The sequence below is a fragment of the Salarias fasciatus genome, chromosome 18, assembly GCF_902148845.1.
Source record: "Salarias fasciatus chromosome 18, fSalaFa1.1, whole genome shotgun sequence".
NCBI lineage: Eukaryota > Metazoa > Chordata > Actinopteri > Blenniiformes > Blenniidae > Salarias > Salarias fasciatus.
In genome coordinates this window covers 19,998,464-20,025,611 of record NC_043762.1, presented here as the reverse complement: position 1 = coordinate 20,025,611, position 27,148 = coordinate 19,998,464, and the positions used below count along the sequence as shown (strand labels likewise).

General features: G+C 42.6%; 2 protein-coding genes across 3 annotated transcripts; one reads left to right on the top strand and one right to left on the bottom strand.

Annotated features, from left to right (window-relative positions):
• Positions 1-648: 648 nt before the first annotated feature.
• LOC115405614 (zinc finger protein 41 homolog) lies at positions 649-2,876 on the top strand. The gene is made up of 2 exons (XM_030115239.1): positions 649-876; positions 1,497-2,876. The coding sequence occupies exons 1-2, from the start codon at positions 666-668 to the stop codon at positions 2,213-2,215; spliced, it is 930 nt and encodes a 309-aa protein (XP_029971099.1). The 5' UTR covers positions 649-665; the 3' UTR covers positions 2,216-2,876.
• A 17,057-nt stretch (positions 2,877-19,933) lies between these two features.
• Positions 19,934-23,822, bottom strand: ptmab (prothymosin alpha b). Of its 2 annotated transcripts, none has more exons than XM_030114701.1 (5): positions 23,654-23,822; positions 21,174-21,239; positions 21,004-21,088; positions 20,827-20,912; positions 19,934-20,742 (listed from the first exon to the last, which is right to left on the bottom strand). In XM_030114701.1, exons 1-5 carry the CDS (start codon positions 23,696-23,698, stop codon positions 20,698-20,700), a joined length of 327 nt encoding a protein of 108 aa, XP_029970561.1. In that variant the 5' UTR covers positions 23,699-23,822; the 3' UTR covers positions 19,934-20,697. The 2 variants fall into 2 exon arrangements, with proteins under 2 accessions (XP_029970561.1, XP_029970562.1); XM_030114702.1 differs by having other exon boundaries at positions 21,004-21,085.
• Positions 23,823-27,148: the final 3,326 nt, after the last annotated feature.

Here is a 27,148-nt window from a genome sequence, read left to right as displayed (position 1 = left end):
TGTCCTGGTTAGTGGTGGTGGATGCTTTAAGTTTTTTCCTACCACACTTTTCCACAAATCTATGTTTATACAGCACATTAAGGATAACTGGCACATTCAGCTTAGCTTCTTTGTGGCTTTTGCTCTCTGGGGAAAGTGAATTGACCATTTCTCCATGATTAGAGTGCTGTGTTGAGAGACTCATACTATTTATACTTCTGTACTAAAGATTCTTTAATTGGAGACATGATTTAAAAATAATCAAACTTTTTTTTCCCCATGAAGTGATTGTGTGAGATAAGCATGTAAATAACCATTTCATTACACAAAAGATTATCAAATGAGAAAATATTAACCTAAAACATAATTTTATTCAGAAAGCTTCAGGCTTTTGCAGTAGCAGAAATACTAACCTAAATTATATGTACTTTTTTGACACAAATGGAACCCCATAAAATTTCCCCCCAATAATTTCGGTGTTTTCTTCTTAAGTGTGTGGATACAGGTATTTGAATAACCAAAAAAAAAAAAAAAAAAAAAAAAAAATACAAACCATTATAAACGTTTGGAATTCTTGTATGTAAACGTGACACTAAATAAACACGAGTGACTCAAGAGTGACTGTTTGTGTCGGAACTTTTTAGTGTGACACACAGCGGAAGTAAACAGACCAAGCTGCGTTATGCATGTGTGTTTTTGGGGGCGTTTTAATGTGCGAGTCTTCAGCAGGTGAAGTAATAATGTCCTCTGTTCAGGATTTGAGACATTTTATAAACGAGCGGCTGACCGCTGCCGCTGTGGAAATATTCTCAGCGTTTGAACAAACTATCATCCGATACGAGGAAGAGACGGAGCGACACCGCAGACTGCTGGAAAACATCTGGAAACCCGAATCAGGTCTGCGCAACTCCAACTCTTCCAATCGATTTGCAGATGAATGAAACCACTGTAGCGTGATCCACCGTGTGCGCTCTGCAAATAATGAATCTTTAATAAGAATTAAGCCTGATACAAAATTAATCAAATGTACATGTAGATTGCGACCATTGCATGTTAACTTGGTAAAACGTGTAACCTAATTTAAAAATCCAAGAGTTAATGCAGGGTGCTGAAAAAACATCAGTAGAAAACGTGCAGGAGCCTGACGTTTCTAATTTATTTATGATAATAATGTTAAAAAAAAAAAAACCTCCAGTGAAAGCTGTATTCTTGCTACACATGTTGTATAAGTTTCTTAGATACGGATTTTATTTCTTATCTGTTAAATAATGACAAATGAATGAGAATCATGTGGTTTCTTGTGGTGTTCTGAGTAATGTAGTGGATACCTGGACTTGTGAACTGAAATAATAATAATCTCTACTAAAAATGCTGATTTCAGAGCCAATAAATCTTTCCTAAAGCAGGTAATGTCAGAACTTCTCAGTACCAATCTCCATATTCCTTATTCCAGTTTGAAATATTTATGTCAGTATTTATGTGAACTTGTGTCATTCTGTCACCTTGTGCCCCTCCAGAGCTGCAGCAGCATCAGGAGGCCAAGCAGCTGCTTTGCAACCAGGAGAGCAACACCAGCCCAGGTGATCAGGAACCAGAACCTCCGCTGATTAAAGAGGAACAACATGATCTCTTCAGCCAGGATGGACAGCAGCATGTACTGAAGCAAGAGGAAGACACTCTCAGTGGACAAGAGTCAGACGGCGACCGGCTCCCAGCGGAGAGGCCAGAGCATCACGTCGACTCAGGATCAACTAGAAACATGCAGCTGAAGTTACTTCCTCCCATGTCTGAGAGCCAGAGTGACACAGAAGTGTCCCCAAAGTCTGTTACATGTGACTTCTGTGGAAAAATGTTCAAGAAACTATCCACAATGAAAAGACACCAGAGAATCCACACGGGTGAGAAGCCGCATTCCTGTGAAACGTGTGGGAAAGGTTTCAGAGACAGCTCAGTCTTGTTGCGCCACATGAGAACACATACAGGCGAGAAGCCGTATGCCTGTGCGTCATGTGGGAAAGGTTTCAAAGATAATTCTGTCTTGTTGCGCCATATGAGGATTCACACCGGCGAGAAACCGTATTCATGTAGGACGTGTGGGAAAAGTTTCAAAGACAGTTCTGCTCTGCTGCGGCACATTAAGATTCACAGTGTCGAGAAGCTGCATGTGAGCAGATTTGTGGAAAAGATTTATTTGCAAAACACGCTTGAGCAGTCACATGAAGATTCACACGAGTGAAAAGCCGTATTCCTGCAAAACGTGTGGGAAAAGTTTCAAATTCAACTTCAAATTGGTGTATCATGAAAAAAACTCACACCGACGAGAAGTCCTGCTTCTGCGACACCTGCGGGAAAACGTTTACTGATCCATCCACGATCAAAAGGCACACGAGGATCCACACGGGCGAGAGGCCGTATTCCTGGAAGATATGTGGGAAAACTTTTAGAGATAATTATAAATTGCTTTGTCACATGAAAACTCACACAAGCGGGAAGTTATGTTGAAATGTCTGCAGTGAAAGAAACATGCTTTATGTGCTCATACAAGCCAATAGGAGATTTTCTTTCATGACGTCACCTGGGAAATCACCACTTCCTCTGATTGTTGAAAAGCTGCATGATATGATACCTGTAAAATGTTTTGTGAGCTGATATCATACAGAGTAATACGCAGCTAATTAAATGTGATTTTCATCTTTTGTCAGACTCCGCCTACATTTTGAGATGCACCTTTGAATGTACCGACAATCACTGAACAACTCCCATTCTGAAGAAATCTTTAAAACTTTCAAAAACATGCACTATTAGAGGGTGGTGCAGTATTTTATATTTTTAAATTGTGATATAGGTTTTCCTGAATTACAGAATGTATATCTTGTTCAGATTTGTGTGGGTTTTTTTTTTTTGTCTTTCTCACTGTTTGCATATTGCTGGATTTGCAGTTTCCGCTAAATTATTGTCAGAAAAAAGGAAATAAATATTTTTGCATGTGTGCAAACAAGGCTCATTGTTATTATTCCAAATAATGTGTTTTTGGATCAGTACTGTAGCAATGTTAATGCTGGAACACTTAAGTATGAAGTTTTCGAAAAGAAAAAATTAAAATTGAAAAAAAAAAACTGTCTAAATGAAAGACAAGTTTGAAAACTGACTGAAACTTTCATCTCCACAAACCTAACTAAGTATAATAATAACCATGTTTTCATTTTTCTAAATATGTTTCATTTATTCATACAGAGTATAGCATCAGGACGAGAGCTGTGTTTTACACAGCTGTCTGGTTAGGTGTTACCAGATTAAATTAGAATTCTCAGTGTCTAATTACTTTCTTGCTGGATTCTGTGTTGCTCTTACAAGCATTATTGGATTGGATTCTGTTGTCCCTGAAGAGGGCACTCAGATTAGGAATTTTCTTTAAGCTCTGCACTCAGGAAACTGTCAAACAGTTTGTCTGCTGTTTTCACAGTTTTCCAATCATCACTACACTGCTATATGGAAAAAGATAAACCAGACAAAATACAGTTTTAGTAAAACACTTGAGAAAAAGTTCGACTCTCAGGATCAGTTAAGGTTGCCTTTTTTTTCACTGTTGACATGCTTTTGTTTGCAGACACTGACCAGCGGAGTCTCCATGTACACAAGGGTGTGGTCAGCAGCTCTTACACATCGTTTTGCTCTTTACACGTACAGCAATTGCACCTGGCAAAAATGTTTTAATAAAGTAATTAATCGGTTTATCACTCACTCACTTGTTTTTTTTCCCCTCATAATTTTCTTCCCAAAAACAAAAGGTTGCTACAAGAATCGAAATAAGAACAGTTTTTCCAGAAAAGTCTGAAATTGTAGCACAGACACCATAAACTCTGGATGGAGCGTCGGCTAACTGGATGAGGCAGTTTTTCATTTGTAAAATAAGATCTTCTTCTTGTTTTTCATATTTAGAAACAATTGTTTTTTCTGGATGATGTTAACCTTTACTCTCAGTGAAATAAGACTGTGTAAATACAGTATGTACCAAGCTCTTACTGGCCTGTAACAGATGGTCAAATGAAGGGTTTCCACCCACGTGTACTTCAGACTAGAATACTTTTACACAGTTAGGTGATCAAACAGCCCACAGTGGCATGACTGTCCGCTCTTTCAGATCAGCAGCTCTGCTATCACTGAAGTCTCCACTCTGGTTCAAGAGCAACAGGAGGAACTCTGCGCCAGCGACACAGAAGAAAGGCTTGTCGTGAAGGAGGCGAGCGATGCCGCCATGGTAACTATCACCAGCGGGGAAAACAGTCAGATTGAGACAGTAGCAAGCTCCTTTTTCACACGTCTGCTGCAGCTGACAGCCATGCAGGACTTCAGCGTTTTAGAGATTAGAAGTGAGAACAGACCAGAAGGTCTGTGTGATACGGACACGATAAGTACAAGTGAAAGGACATCAGAGAATCCACACAAGTGAGAAGCCGTAGCTGAATGAAAAAAATAATTCAGAGATCAAACTTGAAAGTCCCCATGAGAACTCACTCGGACGAGAAGCCGTATTCTTTCAAAATGTGCGATAAAAGTTTGAATTGTGTGAAAATTTGATCTACAGTTTGCAGCATTGATTTTAGAGCAAATCGTCACTAAATGACTTGGACTTCTGCAGAGCCATCAGCATTCAGAACAGGGTCTCTCTGATTCAACTTTCATGCTACAAAGTCTCCAGTTTCTTGGTGAATGTAATGCATGAATATGGTGGGACTGTAGTGTAAACTGAAGAACCGCCTGAGGTGAGATCAGAGGAATTTGATCAGTCTAACCCTCTGGAAAACACAGTTGATTTTTTTCAGCAGAGTAACAAAGTGACACAAAAGCTCTCACCTTGGTCACTCTGGTGTCTGTAAACACCCACATTTTATAAAAGTCATGGAACAGAAGAGGTTTGGATGAAATAAATTCATGTCATCTTCTGATTTTCACTCTTTGTTTTGTCCTTTTCTTTTCATTGATCTTTCATTGTGAAAGCTGACAAAATCAGCTGCAGTATTTTCTTTTCTCTTTAGAAGCTGTTGTTCTATTTCTGCCTTTTTTCCAGTTAAAGTGGTTTCATCTTTATCGTCTCTCTTTTCAAATATGAATAATATTTTTCCACTGCTGATAGTTTATACTGTTGGTTTGATTGAATAGCTAGAAATGGGCTTCACCGGCCTCAGTCGATGTGAATCATGCCTTTATCAGTGCCTGTTGTTTGTTTTTTCTGTATTTATTCTGACAATGAAGCTGTGATTCAATCTGACGTCTGCAGTTACAAACGAAAAGCCCAGATAGGTGACTGTGATGCAGAGTGAAGGTTGTCACGAAGCCTGAATGGAGCTTGTTTTCCACTCTGGAAAAGGCTGAACTGACAGAGATCCAAGCTGAGACCGAAAAGCAGAAAACAGAGGAATGAGCTTTACACCATTCCTGCACAAAATAAGGTAATCTAACAGTCTGTGATGATTTTCAAACTTCTGACAGATCTTTTTAGAAGCACACTTGATTATCTCAAATATCAGTCATATGATGAAGACAGGATTTCTCTAAAATACTGTAGTGACTCAAATCAAAAAATGAGTTGGAACAATGAAAAAGATATACCCCATAATCTTATTTAATATAAAGTTACATGAGCATATTTAGCATTAATTAGATTTATAGCAGTTTCTGAGAACAGAGAATGAACACTTGCAGAGGACGATACAATACTGAAAATTCATGCTTTTCAATACTTGATGAATACTAGCTCCTCTGGATGTGGAGGAGTAGCAGCTCTACTCCGAACTCTTCCCTGGTGACTGAGCTCCTTCTCCATAGGGTGGCAGGGTGAGACTTTGAAGCACCCAGCTATCCTATTTAGGAAGCTCATTTTAGCCGGTTGTATCTGGGATCTTGTCCTTTCGATCATGACCCAAAGTTTGTAACCATAGGTGAGGGTGGGGACACAGATTGACCAATAAATCGAGAGCTTTGCCTTTTGGCTCAGCTCTTTCTTCACCACACTGGACCGATACGACTGCATCACTGCAGCTGCTGCACTGATCCGCCTGTCAGTCTGACCTCCATCCATCCCCCACTCATTAACAAAACCCCAAGATACTTGAACTCCTTCACTTGGGGTAAGGTCTCTTCACTGACCTGGAGAGGGCAAACCACCTTCTTCCAGTCGAGGACCATGGCCTCGGGTTTTACGTTTTGATCCTCATCCCCACCACTTCACACTCGGCTGAAAACCGCCACAGTGCATGCTGTAGGTCTGGGTTGGATGAAGCCAACAGGACAACATCATCTGCAAAAAGCAGAGATGAAATCCTGTGGTCTCCGAACCGGACCCCCACCGGCCCCTGGCTGCACCTAGAAATTCTGTCTATAAAGATTATGAGCAGAACCGGTGACAAAGGGCAGCCCTGCCGGAGTCCAACATGCACCGGGAACAGGTCTGATTTACTGCCTGCAATGCGGACCAGACTCTTACTCCAGTCATACAAAGACCGGACGGCCCTTAACAAGGGGCCCCGGACTCCGTATTCCCGGAGCACCCCCCACAAGGCACCACGAGGGACGCGGTCGAACGCCTTCTCCAAGTTCACAAAACACATGTGGACTGGTTAGGCGAACTCCCACAAGCCCTTGATCACCCTATGGAGGGTATAGAGCTGGTCCAGTGCTTGGCGACCAGGACGAAAACCGCATTGTTCCTTCTGAATCCGAGGTTTGACTATCGGTCGAATCATCCTCTCCATTACCCTTGAATAGACTTTCCCAGGGAGGCTGATGAGTGTGATCCCCCTGCAGTTGGAGCACACCCTCCGGTCCCCCTTTTTAAACAGGGGAACCACCACTCCGGTCTGCCAATCCAGAGGCACCGTCCCCAACTACCATGCTATGTTACCAAATCCTGTCAACCCAGACAGTCCCTGCACCTCCAGAGACTTGAGGTACTTGGGGCGAATCTCATCCACCCCCGATGCCTTGCCACCGAGGAGCTTACCAACCACCTCGGTGACTTCAACTTGGGTGATGGACGAGTCCACCTCTGAGACCTCAGCCTCTGCTTCCTCCATGGAAGACGTGGCGACGGGATTGAGGAGGTCCTCGAAGTATTCCTTCCACCGTCCTATGATATCCCCAGTGGAGGTCAGCAGCTCCCCACCTCCACTGTAAACAGTGTTTGGGAAAAAAACCTGCTTTTCCCTCCTTAGGCGCCAGATGGTTTGCCAGAATTTCATCAAGGCTGACCGGTAGTCCTCCACCATGGCCTCCTGAACTCCTCCCAGATCTGAGTTTTTGCCTCCTCAACCACTCGGACCGCAGTTCGCTTGGCCTGCCAGTCAGCTACTTCCGGAGTCCAACGAGCCAAGAAGACTAGAACTAAGGACTAAGACTGGAAATAAATTCTGATTTTGAAAATGACAAAATAGATGAAAATGGATAAGTTGTAGCATAGGTAAAAATAGAATTATATAAATATAAATGACTTTAGAGAATATTCAATGACTGAATTATGGTTTGGAAATAAACAAACAAGAGGTTTTCGCATTTATTTGTGTTGGTTCGTACTTATGGCCTTTTATTGTTGCTTTGTTTATCATTTATTAGAAACAAAGCAATATATTATTTAATTTAGAATTAGTCTAGAATTTTTATGTCTTTCATGTTCCTGTGCTGCTAAAACATCCATCATTTCCCTCAGAGGATAATAAGATATAAGTTTTTCTCTTTAACCAAAACCATACAAACATGATTTTCTGTTAAATTCAATATGTTAGGAATATTGAATTAAAAAAAATCGAAGTGAAGTAAAATACATTTGTTTTATTTGTAAAACTAAGAATGGTTTCAAGTTAAATGGCCCTCACCGTGTTTCTGCATTGAATCTTGACCAACGCTGCCCTCTAGTGGTCATTATTTATATTTAAATTTAGCTTTTGATGCCATGGTTTCTCTTGTATTTTAACACTAATATGGATTCACTCTTTGTGCTGTTGAGGTTATATACTATGGTTTGTATGGTGAAAAATTAAAAGAAGAAAGAAGAAAGAACAATGTTTATAAAACAACTTTTCAGCTTATTTCATTGAGAGAATAAGTCACATTTTTATTTTGTGGATATGTATTGTTGTACACATGAGGATTTATTTTTAAACTTGGATCAAGATTCCTCTAAAGTACATCACACCAAAACTTTTGAGACACTTCTGAAAATTATATAAAAGTATACATTTCAATTTGAACCTCACTTTAATTATTAATCCAAATTTAGCTGTGCTGGAAAGAAACTAAAAACTCCAGTTGAAGCAGTTGTATATAAGAGAAAATGATTTGTTAGATTATTGTTAGATTAAAATGTGAAATATGGAATATTTAATTACGTGGAATTCTATTCTTCTCCTGTTGTATTAAATTTGGTGTGAAGTGACGACCACACTGCATCATGGGAGAAAGAGAGAGATTTTACAATACTCGCCAGAGCTTTGATCTTTATAGACTTTCCTTCACAGATGTCTCTGAGTTTATGTCTGGACTGTTTCCACACACACCATCTTTGTCATTGTTCCATTACACACTCATCCCAGTTTAAAGAAGCTGCTTCGATGAGTGTGAAGAGAGCTGCTGGAATCAGTGTGTAATGTGACTTTTTACCCTTTTGTGAGGAACAACTCTCATCTCATTGTCACTGTTTTCTTTGCTTCTTCAACAAGTGTCAAGATGTGCTCCATCTCCTCTCTCTTTAACTCTGTTATGTCAAAATAGTAACATTTAACTCTAAGCCTGTTCCTAAAATAGATATTTTTCAGAGTTCAAAACAACTTCAAGAGAGCACAGTTACGAGAGGATGACAGTTTTTAATGCTGCTGCCCTCAAGATCACAATCTAACTCTGTTAACACACAATGACACACAGAGTAACGTAAATCCTCTGTACTGATCCGTCCAGCTGAGGGTCACGAGACACTCCCGCCTCACCTTGGGGCAAAAATCCACACATGCACAGGGACAACAGGAAGACTCCACACAAAAAGGTCTCAGATTGTCTCCAACCACTACATCACAACGCTACACTGCCACAAAACAACACGTACTCATTTCCTTTAATTTGGAGTGAAGCAAATTTCCTTTGTGTTTCTCTACATGATCATTCAAAACAGGAGTTAATTTTTATGCCACTGAGCCCTAATTTAACCTACTGTAAGTCTGGATTCACTACGTTCAAGGAAATGCTAAAGTTTCTTATCTCTCCTCCCGCCCTGCTTCAGATTCACACTTTCCTGAACGATGCAGTAAAGAAAAGAAAAGGCCAAATAAAGTGAAGCATTGTAAAACAGGCTGATGCATTTATTAATGAACTGAACTGTGAAGCTCCTGTTTTCTGAACTGAAAAGATGACATTTTAAAGCTGATTTTGGTTTCATTCTAAATCATTTTAGTTTTTGACTTGTGAAAATTAAAAATAAATTTCGAAAACATCAAAATGTGACGGGACCAGATGCTGTTCCTGTTTAAATCAAACAGATGCTAAAACAAATACTGAAAGAAATACATAAATACTTAAAATTTTAATGTATATATTGTGACTGAGTAAATAAGTGACAACTGACTTTACATTCATTTTTTGTTTATTTCGGGGGGGATGCATCAGTAAAATTATAAGTAGGTAATGAACTCTATAAGCAAAAAAATAGCAGGAAAAAGGGAAGAAAAAAGGTAAAACATCTCAGTCCATTGCAAATATATTCTGTGTGTGTGTGTGTGTGTGTGTGTGTGTGTGTGTGTGTGTGTGTGTGTGTGTGTGTGTGTGTGTGTGTGTGTGTGTGTGTGTGTGTGAGGAGGGGGCCATTTCTATAGGGACTGGGTGTGAGAGTGACACAATGAAGGTGGGCGGGGAGGAGCCGGTGTGCTGGTGGAAGGAGGTGGAGTTCCCTCCATCTGTATCTGAAGCCATTGTTGTGTTGTGTGAAAGCTTTCCTTTGTGCTGCTCAGGTTGGTGGTTTACACGACAGTACAGAGATGAGCTGAGAGGAGGACGCCCGCTGTGATGTGCCCGTTGCATGTAAATACAGCCGCAGCTCTGATCTCTTTGTTTGGGGAGTGTTTCCTTGTTGCTGGTGTTAAAAGCTTATGAGGAGGCTCTCCAACAACAGCCTTGTAGCTGCGAAGACAAACTCAAACTTTTAGTGAATATTCAGACGTTGCGTGTATGTAAGAGTAAAAACAAATTTATGAAACAGAATCTGTCACACGAGGTCTTTCTATAAAAGGTGTTATCTTTTTAAAGCCTCTTCATGATATTAATTCATGAAACATTGCAGGAACTGTCAGGAACAGGCAAAAAAAAAAAAAAAAACATGCTGAATGAACACATGAAAAGTAAATAAGCTTCAGTTTGTCTGCTGCTTGCATCAGAACAGTTTATTTCTTCCTCTGTTAATGGTGTCAAACATATGGCCAGTGGGCCAAAACAGACCCAACACGTTGTGAAGTTTAATGCAAAGATCAGCCTTCTACAGGGTGACAATCACCAAGAAGACTTCATCTACAATTTTTCAATAAAAGTAACAGTTTCTTCTTTTTTTTCCCATGTTCAGTTTGAGGTTTTTCAGTTTGTTGTGACAGAATGTATTTCTTTGTACTCGTGAAAGTTTTGGAGTTGCTGTAATTTGAAGCATTGTGCTTCAAATACATGAGAGACACAACTGATGCATCCTTGAAGCATCTCTGAAGGAAACATTGTGTTTTCGGGACAATTTCCAATGACATTTGACACTGACATTGGATTTCTGAAGATAGTGCCCTTAAAGGTGCAGCTGATGAAGGATGGATCCCTCAGAGTTTAATGCAGCCGATCTGTGAAGGTAAATTCAAGCTCGATCAATAGTTTTAAAGAATTCCTAACAGCGTTCCTCATAGCATTAAATTTACAGTGAGGACTCAGACTTTTAAGCCTCGTTTCCACTGCGCCTCTGTTGCTGGTGCGGCACGGTGCAGGTTGGTCCTGGACAGTACGGGTTTCTGTACAGCTTATCCGTTACGTGTCCCCACTGCGGTCAGGGTTCAGCCGACCTGATGGCGGAGGTGGTGCCGATCCAGTGGGAGCAGGCCGGAGAACCAGTGGAGCCCGAAGCCGCTGGTGGAGCAGACCACCTAGCAGATGGAGTGTCTGCTGTCCCGGTTGGTGGTGGCCCTGGGGGGCCGGCCCTTCTCTCTCCTCACCAGCGTCACCCCAATGCCGACGACAACCCCCAGTCATTCATCGAGGGATTCAAGATGATGCCGGAGGCCTGTGGGTGGCCGGAGGTGGAGTGGGCCTTGTGGCTGCTCCCCCTCCTGGTTGGGGAGGCGCTGACGATGGAACGATGGGACTTCCGATTCATGAAGGCGGCGGTCTTGGGGCAGCTTGGACGCTTCCCGGAGGACTGTCCCCACCAGTTCCAGGAGAGTCCACCTCACAGTTCCTCCAGCAGGGCCCATGATGACTGCAGTGACGAGGGTGAGCCACGCAACTTCACCATGAGGGCCCACAATGACGGTAACGGTGAGCCAGGCAGCTGCTCCGAGGGGGTCCGCGATGGCGTCCTGTGGCTGGCCTTCATCACCTACAAGTGACTTCAGTTACCTCTCCCCACACCGATCCCTGAAGCCAGCTCTCCCCCAGCGTCTCGGCCACGCCCTGCCACCACACCATACCGGCGTGCCTGGCACCTCAACAGAGGAGTACTAAGAGTGGTCCAGGTTGAGTACTATCAACAACTTTACTCAGTGGAAACACACGACAACCTGAACCATACCGGGCCGCACCACCAAAGGAGGCACTGTGGAAACGAAACATAATAGACGAGTGCAGCTCACAGCGGCCCGATTTAAATGGGCGTTATTTTCAATCTGATTGAAAACAATCGTATTAAAAGTTTTTGTGTTCATGAATGCCATATAAAGCATGTTCAGTACTCGTGTATACAGACCTCAGGTGAAGCGAATTACACAGTAGAACAGGTGGAAAAGGTCTTTCTCCCACCTTCCAGGTTCTGATGTTTAGCTTTGAAGTCAACAGTCTTCAGCCCCGAGCAGTTTGTTTTTATTAGCTGTATATCTGCTCAAATAATGTTCAGTTATCCCCATGATCGGCTCAATAGCGAGCACTCTTCTGGCCGGCCTCCACATCGCCAACCTGGGCCCGTGTCACCGGGGCTCCGTTCAGCCTGTAAAGCAGAGTCCGGCCGGAAGAGGATTCACTCAGGTGTTTAAATGTGCTTCACCTTGTAATCCGATTATTAGGATGATTTTTTGACCCATGTAAACGTGCCTAGTATTTGATGTTTGAATCTGATATCGAACTATTTACTTGTTGAAGATGATGCTTAATCTACTTCCACTGCACCATCTCCCCTGTCTCATCTTCTGCTACAACTAATAAAGATAACCATTAAAAACAGTTCAAGATCTTTCTAAGCCCCGACAATGCAAACACAATCAGTCTATCAAGAAGTTGAATAAAATGTTTGTGTGTCATCAGAGTAAACTTCCTGCAATAGAATTTTAGACTCACATTTTATTTTCCAAGTTTTTAATTCAATTTAATTTAATTTAATTTAATTTAATTTAATTTAATTTAATTTAATTTAATTTAATTTAATTTAATTTTATTTTATTTTATTTTATTTTATTTTATTTTATTTTATTTATTTAATTTTATTTAATTTTATTTTATTTTATTTTTAAATGTGAGATACATTTTGCACTGACTTAGAGAAATGAATACTGTATTTATTTAACTGGGCCCAGTGAAGGAAACATGCTTGGCCACACGGGGGCAGCAACACACTGAGGGACAGATGAGAGCTGAGCTGCAGATGAATAAGCTGGCGGTTGCTGCACTTTCAGAGCACTTTGAGCACAGTTTTATTAACCAAATGTGGATTTTTTAAAAAATAGTTTCCAAAATAATTTGCTTTACTTTGATAGAACTGAGAAATTAATGGGTCTCCTGTAACTTTATGGCACTGAAGCCAACTCCAGCTCACAGTTCATACACTCACACTCACAGGCAATTTAAGGTCATCAATTAATGTCACATGCATGCTTTTGGAGCGTGGGAGGAAACTGACACACACAGGAAGAACATGCAAACTCTCCACAGAAAGGCCTGGCCTGTATGTGAACTCATGACCCTTTCGCTGTGAGGTGAGAGTGCCAGCCACTGACCCACCAGGGAAGTTATAATGGAAAGTATGGAGAAAAAAAAACTTTGACATTGATTTGGGTTTTTTTCAAACTTTCAAACAAAAAAGAAATCTGGAGATCAAAAGTTTTTTTTAATACTGCTCAACGAAAGACAGCGGTGTGTCTGCATGTATCAACCCCAAGCATCTCCCTCTGATCTTCAGCTCCTGCAGGGTTACTTATCCCAAGAATAGACTGTTAATCTATAGAATAATATGAACTTGTCAGAATAAGTTGGTCAGACATTAAACGAGCTCACAAAGAAGATGTTTGGGACATAAAGGCTCATTTCTCACATCTTAATAAGAAGACCACACATACTTTTAAACTGAAAAGTTACAAAGCTTCATTGGTTTAATGTAAAGTGATTCATACTGGGTATTTAATGGAAGCATGAAAGCAGCAATCATAGCTGGGTTTGCATGTTTTCCCTGTGCATGTGGTTTTCTCTCTGGCTTCCATTGGCAGTGCAAAATTGGCTCCAACTCCTTGAAAGACTGCAAACATCACAGGGGAATAGATTGAAACAACAGAGGGACAGAAGTCTCTGGAATGAGCTTCGGTGAGTGTAAGATTAGTCAGAACGAGACTAGATGAGAAACGCGTCAGTTTATCTGCAGATTTTGCTTCACAGAAAGTCCTTTTCTGCTAATGATGCACATCTGTTTCCCTGGGATTGTACAGATTATTAGATCTGAAACATCAAAACGAAATGAACAACTAGTTAGATAAGCTCAGAGACAGTTTAACTGCTCTCCTGAAACAGACTGGGGTGGTTCAACTCATCAAATTTGGAGAACAGAAGATTGAGAAAATGCTTCCAGGTGTGATGAGCCTTGACTTGAACCACACTCGGATGGTGGAGTCAGATAAACAACGCGGAGGTTTGCAGTGTTGTATCAACAGCTCAGGCTGCTGCTGGGGGTGTAATAGTGTGGGGGAGATTTTCTTGGCACATTTTGGGCTCCTTAATATCAATTGAGGTGATTTCCTTCAAGGCCACAGCCCACCAGAGTATTGTTGCTGACCATCTTCACTTTTCCTGATGGCTACTTGATGGTGGAACAGTCACACCTGCAGCAGCTGTATGGTACCACCATGACCCAAAATCTCTGACAGAGAATCTCCAATCAAGGCAGTTGTGATTGCAAATGAGGGTCCAACCCAGTGCTCACAAGGTGTACTGAATAAAGAGAGTGGTGAGTGTAAACCCGCCCTCCACAGCAGCACCAGTTCTTTTTTTTTTTATGTGGTCCCTCAGGGAAATATAATTGCAACTCATGATGGGGAATCATTAAAACCCTAATCAGTGCCCCCTCTGCTATCATCATATACATTAATAATATGAGAGGCTGGTCTCAATCATCACCGTTCCTGCAGGAGGAGACGAGCGCCAGAGACGTTTCTCCACAAACCAGAGTTTGGCAAGAGGAGAAAACTCTGGACGACAAGTCTTACAGAGAAGCAACCTGAGGTAACTGGTCCATATCTGGTTCTAGGTAATAAATACAAGGTGAAATCAGAGATTGATCCTGATGAATTTTGTTGTTTATTTACTTAATTTCTTTCATGATCAAAAAATGTTAAAAAAAAAAAAAAAAAAAGCTCAAAACAATACAGAACAAAAGTTTTCAAACTCCTGAATGAAAGGGAGCAGGAAGAAGAACCTTTATCTCATACAATCAGTTTCATGGGACGTTGAGAAGGAAGCAAACAACAATCAAATAAATGACTCTGCAAAGTCACGCTCACTCTCATCAGTTTTATTTCATATCACTGTGATTCGTCATTTCTTTGTATTTTAATAATAACCTGTGTTTTCGTCCCTTTTTTTTAAATGTGGTGAATTTAGATTCTTTAAATTGCTTATCTAAATTGTTCCATAACTGGACTGCTTTTAACAAAATACAACTTCCCCTTACTTTGGCTCTATGTTTTGGTTTTATGGAGATCTCTGTTAGGTTTTAAGGTACAGCTACATTCCCTTTTAGCAAATCTTTTCTGAACATGAAGAAGTAAAGTTTCTTTCTGAGTTAAAGACATTTCAATAGTTTTAACTGGTTGGATATTGGGTTTGTTGTGTCCTGGTGATTTTATTTATTTTATTTTTTTGTCTGATTATCCTCATGGCTCTTTTGTGGAAAATGGATTTTGGCATTTATTTCCTCAAACCTCAACACTGAAGGTCAGCTCTGGAACAATCAGAGAACCATCCGACATGTACAGAGCTTTTTTGTCCAACAAATCCTTCACTTTGTATAATACTCCAATTGTTTTTGACATTTTTTCTTTAGTTTAATTTATGTGTGATTTCCATTTCTAGCTGTCATCCTACATGAAACCCATAACTTCAGTTTCCTTCACTCTGTTGATTCCAATACCACCCAATAAAATAAAGTGCTATCAACTGCAAAGAGAAGATATTTGAGCAGTAATAAACAGCAATAAACAGTTTTGGGCTCGAGACAGACCCCTGAGGCACACCACATTTGATCTATTGCTCAGATTTCACATTATCCATCTTTACAAACTGATTCTGTTTTCTAAATAACTGGAAATCCATGGATGTGCTGCTCTGAATTGATCAGCTGGTTCAATGTTGCTGTGTTGTGGAGCCGAGATCACAACCATGTGCCTTTTCCTTATTGATGATTTTTGTTTGTTTGTATGTTGCTTTTAACAGCAAGGCACCGGTGTATAAAAGTCACAATGCTACTTAAAGCGTTTGTATCTTCAGTGTACTCAGAATATCAACCAAATGACATGAAAGGGTTTACCTGCAGCACAGAGGTGAGCCCAGAAAACTGGAGCTCCTCAGTTCAAACTTCACACGCTCCCGCCTGATTGGACGGTTTGTGTCCCGGGGAGCCAATCGCTGCAGGGCTGTTAGTTGTTACACGTGTCCAACCTGCAGCAGACTGCTGCGGGTTGAAGTCAAGTCAGGACTCATGCCTGAATGTGTGTCAGTTCACACCGGAAGAAGAGCCAGACACCAGGAAAACTTTATCCTCAACACACACTTTTAACGGCGAGCGTGTGGCAGAGATTTAAAGTGGAATAAAAGGGATTTAACTGAAAACAAAACATCAGATTCAATATGGTGTAATGTAATCAAATTTTGAACATTTCATGGCTTTTTTCCTAAAATTCTATGAAACATGGAGGCCTAATGGCGCCACAAGCATCAGAGCACTTTCTTTTAATCACTGAAGTAAAAATTCTCTGGATTCATGATTAGAGCCTCTTAAAAATAGCAATGAAATCTTAGAATACAATTTTTTTTTATCACTTAATGTAATTGCAAATGTTTTTTCAAACTGCCCCATAAACCTCAGGTCCAGCAGTAGCTTGTAATGACAAAGAGCAGGTTGCTTTTTACAAAATACAGACGTCAGTTTCACATAACTACTTCGACAAATGATTTCAAAAGCTGCTTTAGCTCATGGAGCAGCCTTATTATTTTTACACACAACCAACACTCTTTATGAAGCACCACACCCTCCCCCTCCCCCCACAGCAGTGGCCTGCTCCTCCAGCTGTCCTCCTCCAGTCTGGGAGGAACCATGTGAGGTGTGGGTGGGGGGGGGGATGCTGCCTCAGACCACCTGCTGAGGTAAGAGGGATTTCAGGTTTTTAGCTCACAGATCGGATCTGGTTTTAAAGCTGCGGCAGACTGGAACCTGATAAGATGGCAGCAATGCCCACTTGTTGACGGGGTCGACTGGTTTCACCCGACTTTCATATTTCGTACAATGCAAACTGGAAATATTGGTATGTAATAAAAAAAAGAAGTCTTACTGTTAAATAGCTTTGAGTTTAACTTCAACTCTCCATAGAGGAACAACTGCTACCAAAGAAAAAACATCCATTTTTAAAATTCAAATGCGTTTAGCTTGCGTTAATTTGACTGAAAGAGTACGATGATGTGTGAAAGAAATTTCTAAATGATTTTCAAGAGAAACATCTGGAATAAAAACATCTCAAAATACATTTGTGTTTCCTGTCCATTCCTAAATACCTTTTATTTCATGTATTGAAAATACACATTTCTGTGTTTTATTTTTGAAAAAAACAAACAAACTAAGAAATAACATTGATGTTGCTTAAGACAGATATAAAAACATTTGATGATGAAAGACAAGTTGAATCTATAGAAATGTATTGATTGACACTAATTTATCAGTTCAACACAACAGTGCTATTTCATAATTAGACTATGCATACTTTTAATAACTAATTAATTGATTATTAACAATTCTAATTATTTAGTTTGAAACATGGAAACAGATGTTTGACTCACTTCAGGAAGCCTGGAATCATATAAAATGCTTGTTGTGCATTGAAACTGTGTGTGTGAGTGTGTGTGTTCCATCCTGAACATATTGATCAGGTTCATATCCAGTCTGGTTCTGGATCAGAACCTGGTTCTGTCCCTGCCTCCTCTGCAGGCCTGCAGGCTGCAGCCGACTCAGCCGAACGCAGCGCGGCCTTATCAGTCACGCTAGTCTCAGTCTGACGGGTAAACAGCTCGCAGCTCAGTACACCCGCAGCCCCCCGGACCCTCCCCCACCTGTGTTTATCAGCGCCGTACAGTATCACACAGGGTCAGAAATACTGACTGATGCTGAGAAAATCTTGAAAGTTATTCCCAGTATCGAGCTGTAGCTGCATCAGAAGAGTATCTGGAACATCTTTAGCTCATCACAGCAGAGTGATCCGACCTGTTGTCAGCTTCATGCAGTAGAGTCACAGTATCTGAAGTAATCCGTCCATCTTCGGCTATATGGTCATTGCTGCAGAAGTGCACAACGTCTTCATCTATTCCTCCTCTAGGCTCTCTGTATCTGTTTCAGGAGTCTGACCTATTGTCAACGGCAAATTCCTCTGAGGTACTCAGTGTTGAAGCTGCTTTTGCTCTGAACATTCAGTTGTTTGTCAGAAAAAGAATCAGTGCGATTAATCTGGTAAAAGCCGTTTCATTTGTTCAGTCTCCACCCAAAACTGATCTGCAGATCCAGAGGGAAAAATCAAAAGGGAAGCTGGAGATCGATGAGCAAGAGCTGGGAAAAGCGACAAATATTGCAAGTGAAGCATCCATCCTTCAGTCTTTGGTGCGGCTTCCAGTCTTGGGCGTTTGGGCTGTTGGTGAAGGGAGAATACACCCTGGACCGTCCACCATGCAGACAACCACACACACGCTCTTTCATTCCAGGCAAACAGGTTACCTCATCAAGAGATATAACCCATGCAAGCTCAGGGCGAACATGCAAACTCCACACAGAAAGGCAGAGACAGCGCTGTGTTTGGAGACTCACTCACGATTTGGCACCACATGAAACATCCAAAAAGATGTGAAGACGTACGAAGAAGAGTAACCAGGAGAAACAATGGAAATGACTGATGTTTGAACCCAGAAGAGCCCCGATTCACACCATCACAGTGGCGTCCAGACTGGAGTTTGAAGAGAAACTTACAACTATGTAATAATGCCAGACGTCGTATCCTGTAACTTTCTCCCGAACCTTTTGATCTTTCAGCCATCAACAGAAAAACGACTCGGATGTGTGTGAGATGTGTGTGAGAGCCGTCACACTGCCACCATTTTGAACGGGAACCGATCTGCTCTGCGGTCAGACTCAGACATGCAGGGGTCATTCAGGTAATTGATCCCCTCCCCTCCAACAAAAAAACCAGCAGTTTACTTTTATCTTCTTAGAGACAAGCAAAGACAAAAGTGCGTAAAAGAAAAATCCTGAAACACGTATGAGTTTAAATATGGGTAGAACTTCTTAAAAATGTTAAAATATTTGTTTTTTTGGTCACGGCGAGGATTTTTGAAGTCCGACATTCACTGGTTTCATGTCTGTTCATCCATTCAACAGGAAAGTTTCACTTGTTTTTGCATTTGTTTGTTACCATCACTCTCATTCATCTATTCATTCTCTTAATTCATTCATTAAACAGAACATTCGCGCCGAAGCGCTTCACGAGGCGCCCTCCTTTGATATATAGATGCCTCCACTCAATGCTCTTTTCTTTTTTTTTTATCATTTTATCGAAGCCCACATCTGTTTTACTGAGAAGCAGAAAACTGTTTACCAGAAACAGTCAAAAAAAAAAGAGGATGAATTCTCAGTTTTTGACTCTGGTTTCTGCTCAGACTTAATAGGTAACCACTGAATAAATATGTGCAGCAGGGTGAAAAGTACAAGCCTATAAGGTCAAATAAGATGCTGCATTGAATAAAAATGAAGGATTTTAGGAGTCCGCAGACATGCCTGACACTTTATTTTGCACCTTCATAATTGGTAAGTACTGGGTTCTACTGTACCTCAAAGTGTGTGTGATGAATCATAAAGTGCTTGTGTCATCAAACGAGTGCGCCGACAGACGCATAGGTGGCGCTATTTCACATACGAGATCTAGGTACATATATTTATTTCCTTCCTGGATTGTTTTAACTTATTTAAATCTGGAAAAAGTAACAGTGAACGATCCCCTCCCACCCGAATGTGGCAGCATCATATGAAGAGAAATGAACTGTAACAGCTTGATAAAGAGAATTATGGCAGTTCTGGGGTTTTCATACCTGCAGCTCAGTGATCTGTGACAATTTTTTTTTTTTTTTTTTAAAAGAGAAACCAGAGTTTTTCCCTACTGTCCACCCCGCCAACAGCAGGAAAGTCATACAACAACAAAAAAAATAATAATCAGGCAGAGATACAAAGTACAACTCACAAAATAAAAGTCCGGTTTATTGTCAAACAACAAACTTCGCACATACATCAAAACAGGCCGTCATAAAACAAAAAGTCGCTGACAAAAACAAAATAAAAGGAAAAAGAAAAGAGGCTCTTTTCTTTGGCCTTACCCTCCCATACAAACAAACTAGTTATGGTACAGCTAAAGTACATACATTAAATTTACTGGAATGCTCTGAGTTCAACGGCTTAAGAGGTTGTCTTTCATGTTTTTTTTTTTTTTTTTTTTTACTTTTTTACATGTTTTGTAGTATCTGTTGAGATATTGTAACATGGTCAACCAAGTAAAATCTTTTTGTTAAAGAAGCACCGATTTGGTCTGACGAGATCGCTGCTGAGAGAGAAAGTGACCCCCCTCCTCCTAACAATATGTACAAAAATATAAAATGTAAATAAAAATACAAACAAATTCTCCTTTCGTGTTGCTGTTGTTGAAGAGAAGCCAGATTTCTGCGGTCAGTGTGGTTGCGGGTTCCTCTAGAAAATTTGTTTTGCAGCTTTGAGGGGAGAGATAGAGAGTGTGTGTGTGTTTGTGTGTGTTTTTGTGGATGTGGTGGATGTTTGTTGAACTCTACTTGCTAATGACCATGTTGGATTTTTTGTTTTTTTTTTAATTATTATTTTTTTTTCCTTTAAATCTGTTCCTCCAGCCCCTCCACCTGCGACATATAAAAAGTTACAGGTGAAGAACCAGGAAGTGTTTCAGCAGGATGGTGTGGGTGGAAAACGCATCAATCATCGTCGTCGGTTTTCTGCTTCTTGGTTTCGACGTCGTCCTGAAACGAGAGGAAGGCGCCAGGTTAGTCGGCTGGCCGAGGGGGGTCACGGCGGGACCCGACTCTCGGGTTCTTCTGCCTCACCTCGTCGTCGTCGTCGTCGTCCTCAGCTGCCCGTTTTGTGCCGCCCTCGAGCTCGTCGTCGTCTTCCTCCTCGTCTTCCTCGTCGCCTATGGCACAAAACATCGACACAGTGAGGCTGGATTCCCTCTGGAGTTTCCGGGGAAAAGACAATCTAAAAATCGGCGCTCCTGTAGTTACCCTCTCCATCGTCCTCCTCGTCTTCCTCGTCCACTTCCTCATCATCTTCGTCGTCTACGTCGGGCTCTCCATTCTCCTCGTTCTCCTTGAACAAACAACAACTTTTAAATCGCCGTTCGAAACAGACCGCCTTCGGGAGACTGCGGTGACGGAGCGGGGCCGATGATTACCTTTCCATTGGTGGCAGCATCTTTGCCGTTCTCCTTCTCCTCCACCAGCTTCTTCTCTTTCAGGTCCTGAAGAAAACAAAAACAAACATTAGAAACCCAAAAAGGCACCAAGAAAAAAAAAAAAGAACTTTCCAACACAGTGGATGTATGAGGTCCTCCTGCCAGCTGCAGCTACCTACTGGCCTACTTAAGAATCCCAGCTCTTGCTGGAAGCTGCACATTTTTCAGCCCTCTCCCTGTCAGGATGAAGCCTTCCTATTTAAACACCATATTGGTCTCTGCAGATCCTCCCCCAGCCTCCTCCTCCTCCTCCTCCTTCCACTCCATCCCCTCTAATGTGTTGTAATCTGATACTTTGATGTGGCCCCCGGGGCACTCTGGGTATTGTAGTCTTCTGCGGGCTGCCGTTGCCGCCATATGTCACGAGACACGCCCGGGAGAGGCACTGCAATACCCAGGATGCACCGCTCCGTTTAAAATAACACAGGAGGGCGCAAGAGGGAGGAGGGAGGATGAGGGTGAGGAGGAGGAGGAGGAGGAGGGGGGGGGTGATGGAGGAGGAGGAGGAGGAGGAGGCGTCGGCGAGCGCGACGCACGCTGCTGCTGCTGCTGGCCGCTCGTTGTAACGGAGGACAATAGAAGACGACACATGGCAGCCGAGGAAAGACGCACGAAAAGCGAGAATAAGCCGGCTGCGCCGCGCCGGATCCCGTGAAAACACCCGAGAGAGAGAAAAAAACCCACCTTCAAAGCTTTTCTGCTCCGCGCTCACGCCGGAAAACCGCCTGCCGAGCCTATTAATAGCGCTCCGTTTCCTCGTTTTGTCGACACCGTCTCTTCACAACCCATTATCCCCAAACACACGCGCCTCCAACTCATACACGGTTATTGATTAATTGCTTTACATAATCTTATTGGTTAAAATCCATTAAGCTGTTTAGCAGCACCGGCGGCTCCTTGGCAGGAGACAAATGAGGTCCAGTTGAGCTCCGAGGCTCCGCTCGCTCACTTCAGCCACCGTGCGTAAAAGACGCTTGTGCGTAAAAATGCTCCACAACTATAAATAGTGGCTGAACAGGCACCCCGGATTATCAGCGCTAATACCAGGCCCCGAATTTTCCCTCTCAACCTTCTCCATATGTTCATTTGTTATAATCTCTCATAATTATTCAGATCCGCGGCTCGCTGCTGCTCATATCATCTGAAGGCTGGTTCCCATTCTCCGCCGCTGCGGAGACCGGACTCCCCCCCCGCGGGGGCTAGTAAAGTTTTACCAAATCTAATCCAAAGTCCAACCACACGGACATGATCATTCAAAAGGCACACAAACGGTTGGATAGAAGCATAAACGCCGAAAAGATTACGGCGCATAAAAAAAAGAGGGGGAAAACCAGCAGCGTCACATCACACCTCCACAGCGCGGCCACACACACATTCAGAGAGAGAGACGGGGAGAAGTGGGCTGCATTACAAAAAAGAAAGAAAGTTTCCCCTGAGACATAAGCGCGCCCTGCAAACATGCTCCAAAAATACCGAAGAAAAAGCGGAAGCCGCGGCTCGCCGAGAGAGAGAGAGACGCTCTCCGGTAAACGGAGTCCGAGCAGGCAGCGGGAGCCGACCTTCCCCAGTCGGTAAACAAACCGGGTCGGATGGAGCAAACAGGCGACAGGCCCGCAGATTACTGTCTCCCCCCTCCCAAAAAAAACCTGCTGTCAAAATAAACGCAATACCATTAATAAAATACAAAAAATTGATGTGAGGAGAAAGTTGACATTGATGCGAATTACGCACCGCCTGCCTCTCCGTCCTCCATTCAAACGGAGCAACTTCACACTACAACCCAGCTGGAAAGACTCAAAATCCCATTTAGTGCCCCGCTCAGCCCCGGCAGCTCGTTACCGCTCCTAATAACACAAATAGCCCGAACAGCAGCGCCTCGCGTAAACTGATTTGCCCTCGAATTAATTCGCATTAAACAGCGCGCAAAAAAAGATGTGCGAAATAAATAAGGTGCGTCAATTCAATCACGAGAGCCGCGGATCGGGAACCCAAAAAGCCGCCAAGTGCGCGCTGGAGCGGCCGGTGTGGGTCCGTGCATCGGTCCGGACTCGGGGAGCGTGTTTGTGCGGGGAGAACCGAGCCGCTTGTATAAACAAAGAACCCGCGCAGACTGTTACTCTCCGGACAATGAGACGCGGCGCTGGAAACGCAGCCGATTTCCATGATGCGGTGCCGAGACCCCCGATTTATTCTACTGATATTTTCCATCAGAGTTTGGAGAGAAAACATGCGAGCAGCTGCTGTTTCTCTTCTTTTCTCGTGTCCAACAGGCTCCGACTTCTGCAAGTCCGAATGAGCGCGAAGCGCAGACGAAAGGGTTTTTTTTTTCTTAAAAAAAATCTAGGTTACAGCTCGGAAAAGCTTTATTCTACTGAGGGGCTTAACCAGAACGGCCCCGATGGAGGTGTGAGACGGCTTACCTTGGCAGAGATATCCGAGCCGGAGTCAACTTGTGTGTCTGCCATTGTTTTAGTTCAATAAAATAAAGGACGGCTGAAATGAAAGGTTGAATAACGTAAATCCCTCTCCTCGGTTTGTGGATCAATCAGAATTATATTGTGCCAGTGGCCAATGCTGCTGACGGCCGAGCCTTTAATATAGGCTTGTGGGCGGGGCTCGGAGGAGCCCGGTGGCCCCTGATTGGCTGAGACGCTACAGAGGTGTTCTCTTCGCGCGTCGGAGTGGAACAATAGATAGAATTTCTAAACCCGGAGGCCACGCCCCCTCCCGTTCCGCCGCTCGCAACCGTCCTTTATTTGCGAAAACAATAATCCGACCCGATTAAAGCCGACAAAACGGACTAAACAGGGACCTGTGTGGCTTTGGCGGCGCCACGACGCCAGGAAATCCAGTTTCCATCGAGTTACGCACTAAATATATCGAATAGACGGCGTTTCGCTTGACGTAGTGTCACGGTTTGATTGATTGATGGGCATCTGGTCGACTCACGCGGGGAGACGGAGCGCTTCTCCCGCCCACCGCCTCGACGAGGGAATAGTGTTGAGGAGAGGGGGGCTAACGGACCGAATAGCCACACCAGGGGCCGTTTTTAGTGGATTAAACATTTTAATAACCACGTCGTCGGCCGCCATGTCCACGCCGTGAATCAGATAAAAGGGCGCAAAAGAGTGGTGATGGAGGAGGAGGTGGAGGTGGTGGTGGTGGAGGGGGGAGGCAGCGACGCCATGTCTCATCGCAGCCTCTTCATCGACTGCTCGCCCCTCCCCTTCACGACGTCCATATTTGAAACTCCCTCTCATCTCTGTATGTGCGCACTTGACACTCATGATTTTTTTTTTACATAACATCCCATAAATTCGTGCGCCAAGGTCGAGACACGAATAAACACACAATCTCCGTCGAACAAAAACACACAGAAAGCACTGTTGCGCTGTGTGTGTGTGAGTGTGTGTGTACAGGCTGGTCGGAGTGAGCGAGTGCAGTGCAGGTGGCCTCATTTCCTCCAGCCTCCATTGTTAGAGCCCACAGAGAAATGCCCCGTCGTGGAGGAGGGTAAAAAAAAGCAGTGCGACATAACAGACATGCGATGAGACAAGTGCGGAAAAATTAAGTATAATGTGCTCATGAATTGACGCGCATTCTTATGAAACACAAGGGCAAACACGTATTGTTCCTTACCGAGTTTTGTACACATGGCTTTTACAAGCTGAACATGAGAAGGACAAAGCGGCAAAAAGCAAGCCGCCATTGCTCGGTCAAGATGGGGGGATGGGAGCAGAGTGCGGTCCGCTCTCAGGCAGCCCACATTCACATTCTACTCTGATGACGCACTCGGCTGAAAAGGACGCCTCTGATTGGTCCGCCGGCGGGAATAAATACAGCTTTGGCGCACGGCAGCCGCTGATTGGCTGCTCCGAACGTCAGTCAATTCAAAACCGGGCTCCGTCGGCTGGCCGGAAACCGCGGACCCGGATTCTGGAGCCGGACTCTGCAGCGCATCAGCAGTGTAGAGTTTCACTTCGGTCTTTGACATGTTACCTTTTCCCCATTTGCTGGCCGAGCAGAAGCGCCTTTTACTTTTGCCGCCATGATCTCCATTGTGTTTAATTGTTCGGGGAAAGCTCGGCACTTCATGTTTTATTTGGCCATCTTGTAAAATATTAATCAGGTATCAGATCGAACAGATGAAGAAAGTGATCCTGCAACAGAACCAAACTCTGTGTCCCAGCTGCATCACTCACCGTGTTTTGACTGTGTGGGACATTCACATAGGAAAATGAACAAATTCAAGCAGATCCGGATTTGCTGACAGGCAGGTTTAAAGCTGCATTGTGCATTTTCAGTTTGCACATAATCACCGAATGAATGTTCATAAAAAATTCATGATTTTTTTGGCCATTTACTTGTTGAAAATGAATGCAAACATGCACCAGGATACAGTTGTAAAAATCATAAAAGAAAAATTAGATCTTTAATAAATATTAATTTCTGACCTGGGTTGTTTTGGTTCTGGCCAAAAAATGAAACATGTGATTACATCAGGCCTAACAGATGGAATTTTGTATAATATTGAAGAAAATATTGAAAAAAAAAAAAACATACACATATAATTGTTGGATACTTTTTTACAAATTTTCATCAATCTTTGGAGAAGTACTTGAAAACTACTGTCAATGAGACAACTGGGATATTATTGTCACCATGTCGAACATGGATCGGTCAGCTTCAAACAGTTGATATTCTTACAAACTACACTAACTGTGCAATTAATAGATTACATTATCGAGAGATATAATATCTCGTGAGAATTATTGAGGTGAAGTGAGTACTCTAAATGAATATAAAATTCCTGTTGTACATCACAATTTGATTTCTGCATCCTTTCACATACAATGTAAAAATCCCCACTGTCGTTTTGCCAAGCCAACCAGGTGAGGTGGCTGTTCACTGACAGAGCCATTATTCTAGAACCCTCATGTTGAATCAAAATCATGGTATGTAAATCATGTTACTTTAGCGTCCAGTGAAGATTTGCCTGAAGCCAGTAAGATTTCTCTTCTCACATATTAGCACAGAAATCTGTCCGAATGTCATTGGGCTTTTTATACTTCTGTTTTGAATGTTTGTGCTTCAATTAGAGCTTTTTTAAAGATTTTTTTTTTTTAAACTGCTGATACATTTGGATCTGAACATGAGAGCAAACACTGTTTATGAGCATTTTTCATGGGGAAAAAAAGGGCAATTGTCACACAGCAGCAAATCGAGTAAACAGGCGTGTTGAGGCACCAACGAACCTGCATTCAAAGTGAAAATGAAACAAAAAAAAATGCACCGACTTCAACTTCACTTTTTTTTTAGAGATCATGTTACACTAAGAGCCTGTCAAACAGCTATCAGACTTGATGCAGCTGATCTGATCTGAGTTGTGTTTGCTGGGTTGAGTTGAGGGCATGAGGTTACAGCTTCAGATCTTATTGTGGAAAACAGTGAAAATATCATCAGTGAGTTGAGCTCCGGATCATGTATAATTAAAAGCTGTGTACATACAGTAGGTCAGCTGACACTCTGACTCGTCCTATGTGGGAGCATGTCAGCCACCGAGCTTAGATTGCAGGCGGGCAGTCCGGCCAGCTGTCAGGGTGGGCCCCACACCCAAAGGGGCCCCTAAAGCCCCAGGTTCACAGTGCGTCAATTGGTTGTACATAATTTGATTAACTGCAGATTTGTTGGGGACTTTGCACCACTGTAGTACAATATTAGATGGGACAGGTTCTTAATCTCACAGGCTCAGGTCCTACAGTTCATGTGTCAAAGCTCGACTTTTCAAACAATGTTATCTTTAGGCCAGACAGTCATTTTCTGTGACTTTTTCGGCTGATGTGGTCACGTTGACATTTGTTTTGGTCCTTAATGGCCACAATACAGCTGAGTATACTGATGACAATACCAATACA

Coding starts and splice junctions, on each gene's coding strand:
- LOC115405614 (XM_030115239.1), top strand. CDS start 666: ATGTGTGTTTTTGGGGGCGTTTTAATGTGCGAGTCTTCAGCAGGTGAA. Junction 877..1,496: donor CATCTGGAAACCCGAATCAG/GTCTGCGCAACT, acceptor GTGCCCCTCCAG/AGCTGCAGCAGCATCAGGAG.
- ptmab (XM_030114701.1), bottom strand. CDS start 23,698: ATGGCAGACACACAAGTTGACTCCGGCTCGGATATCTCTGCCAAG. Junction 21,240..23,653: donor GCTCGGATATCTCTGCCAAG/GTAAGCCGTCTC, acceptor TGTTTTCTTCAG/GACCTGAAAGAGAAGAAGCT. Junction 20,913..21,003: donor CGAGGAGGACGATGGAGAGG/GTAACTACAGGA, acceptor TTTGTGCCATAG/GCGACGAGGAAGACGAGGAG.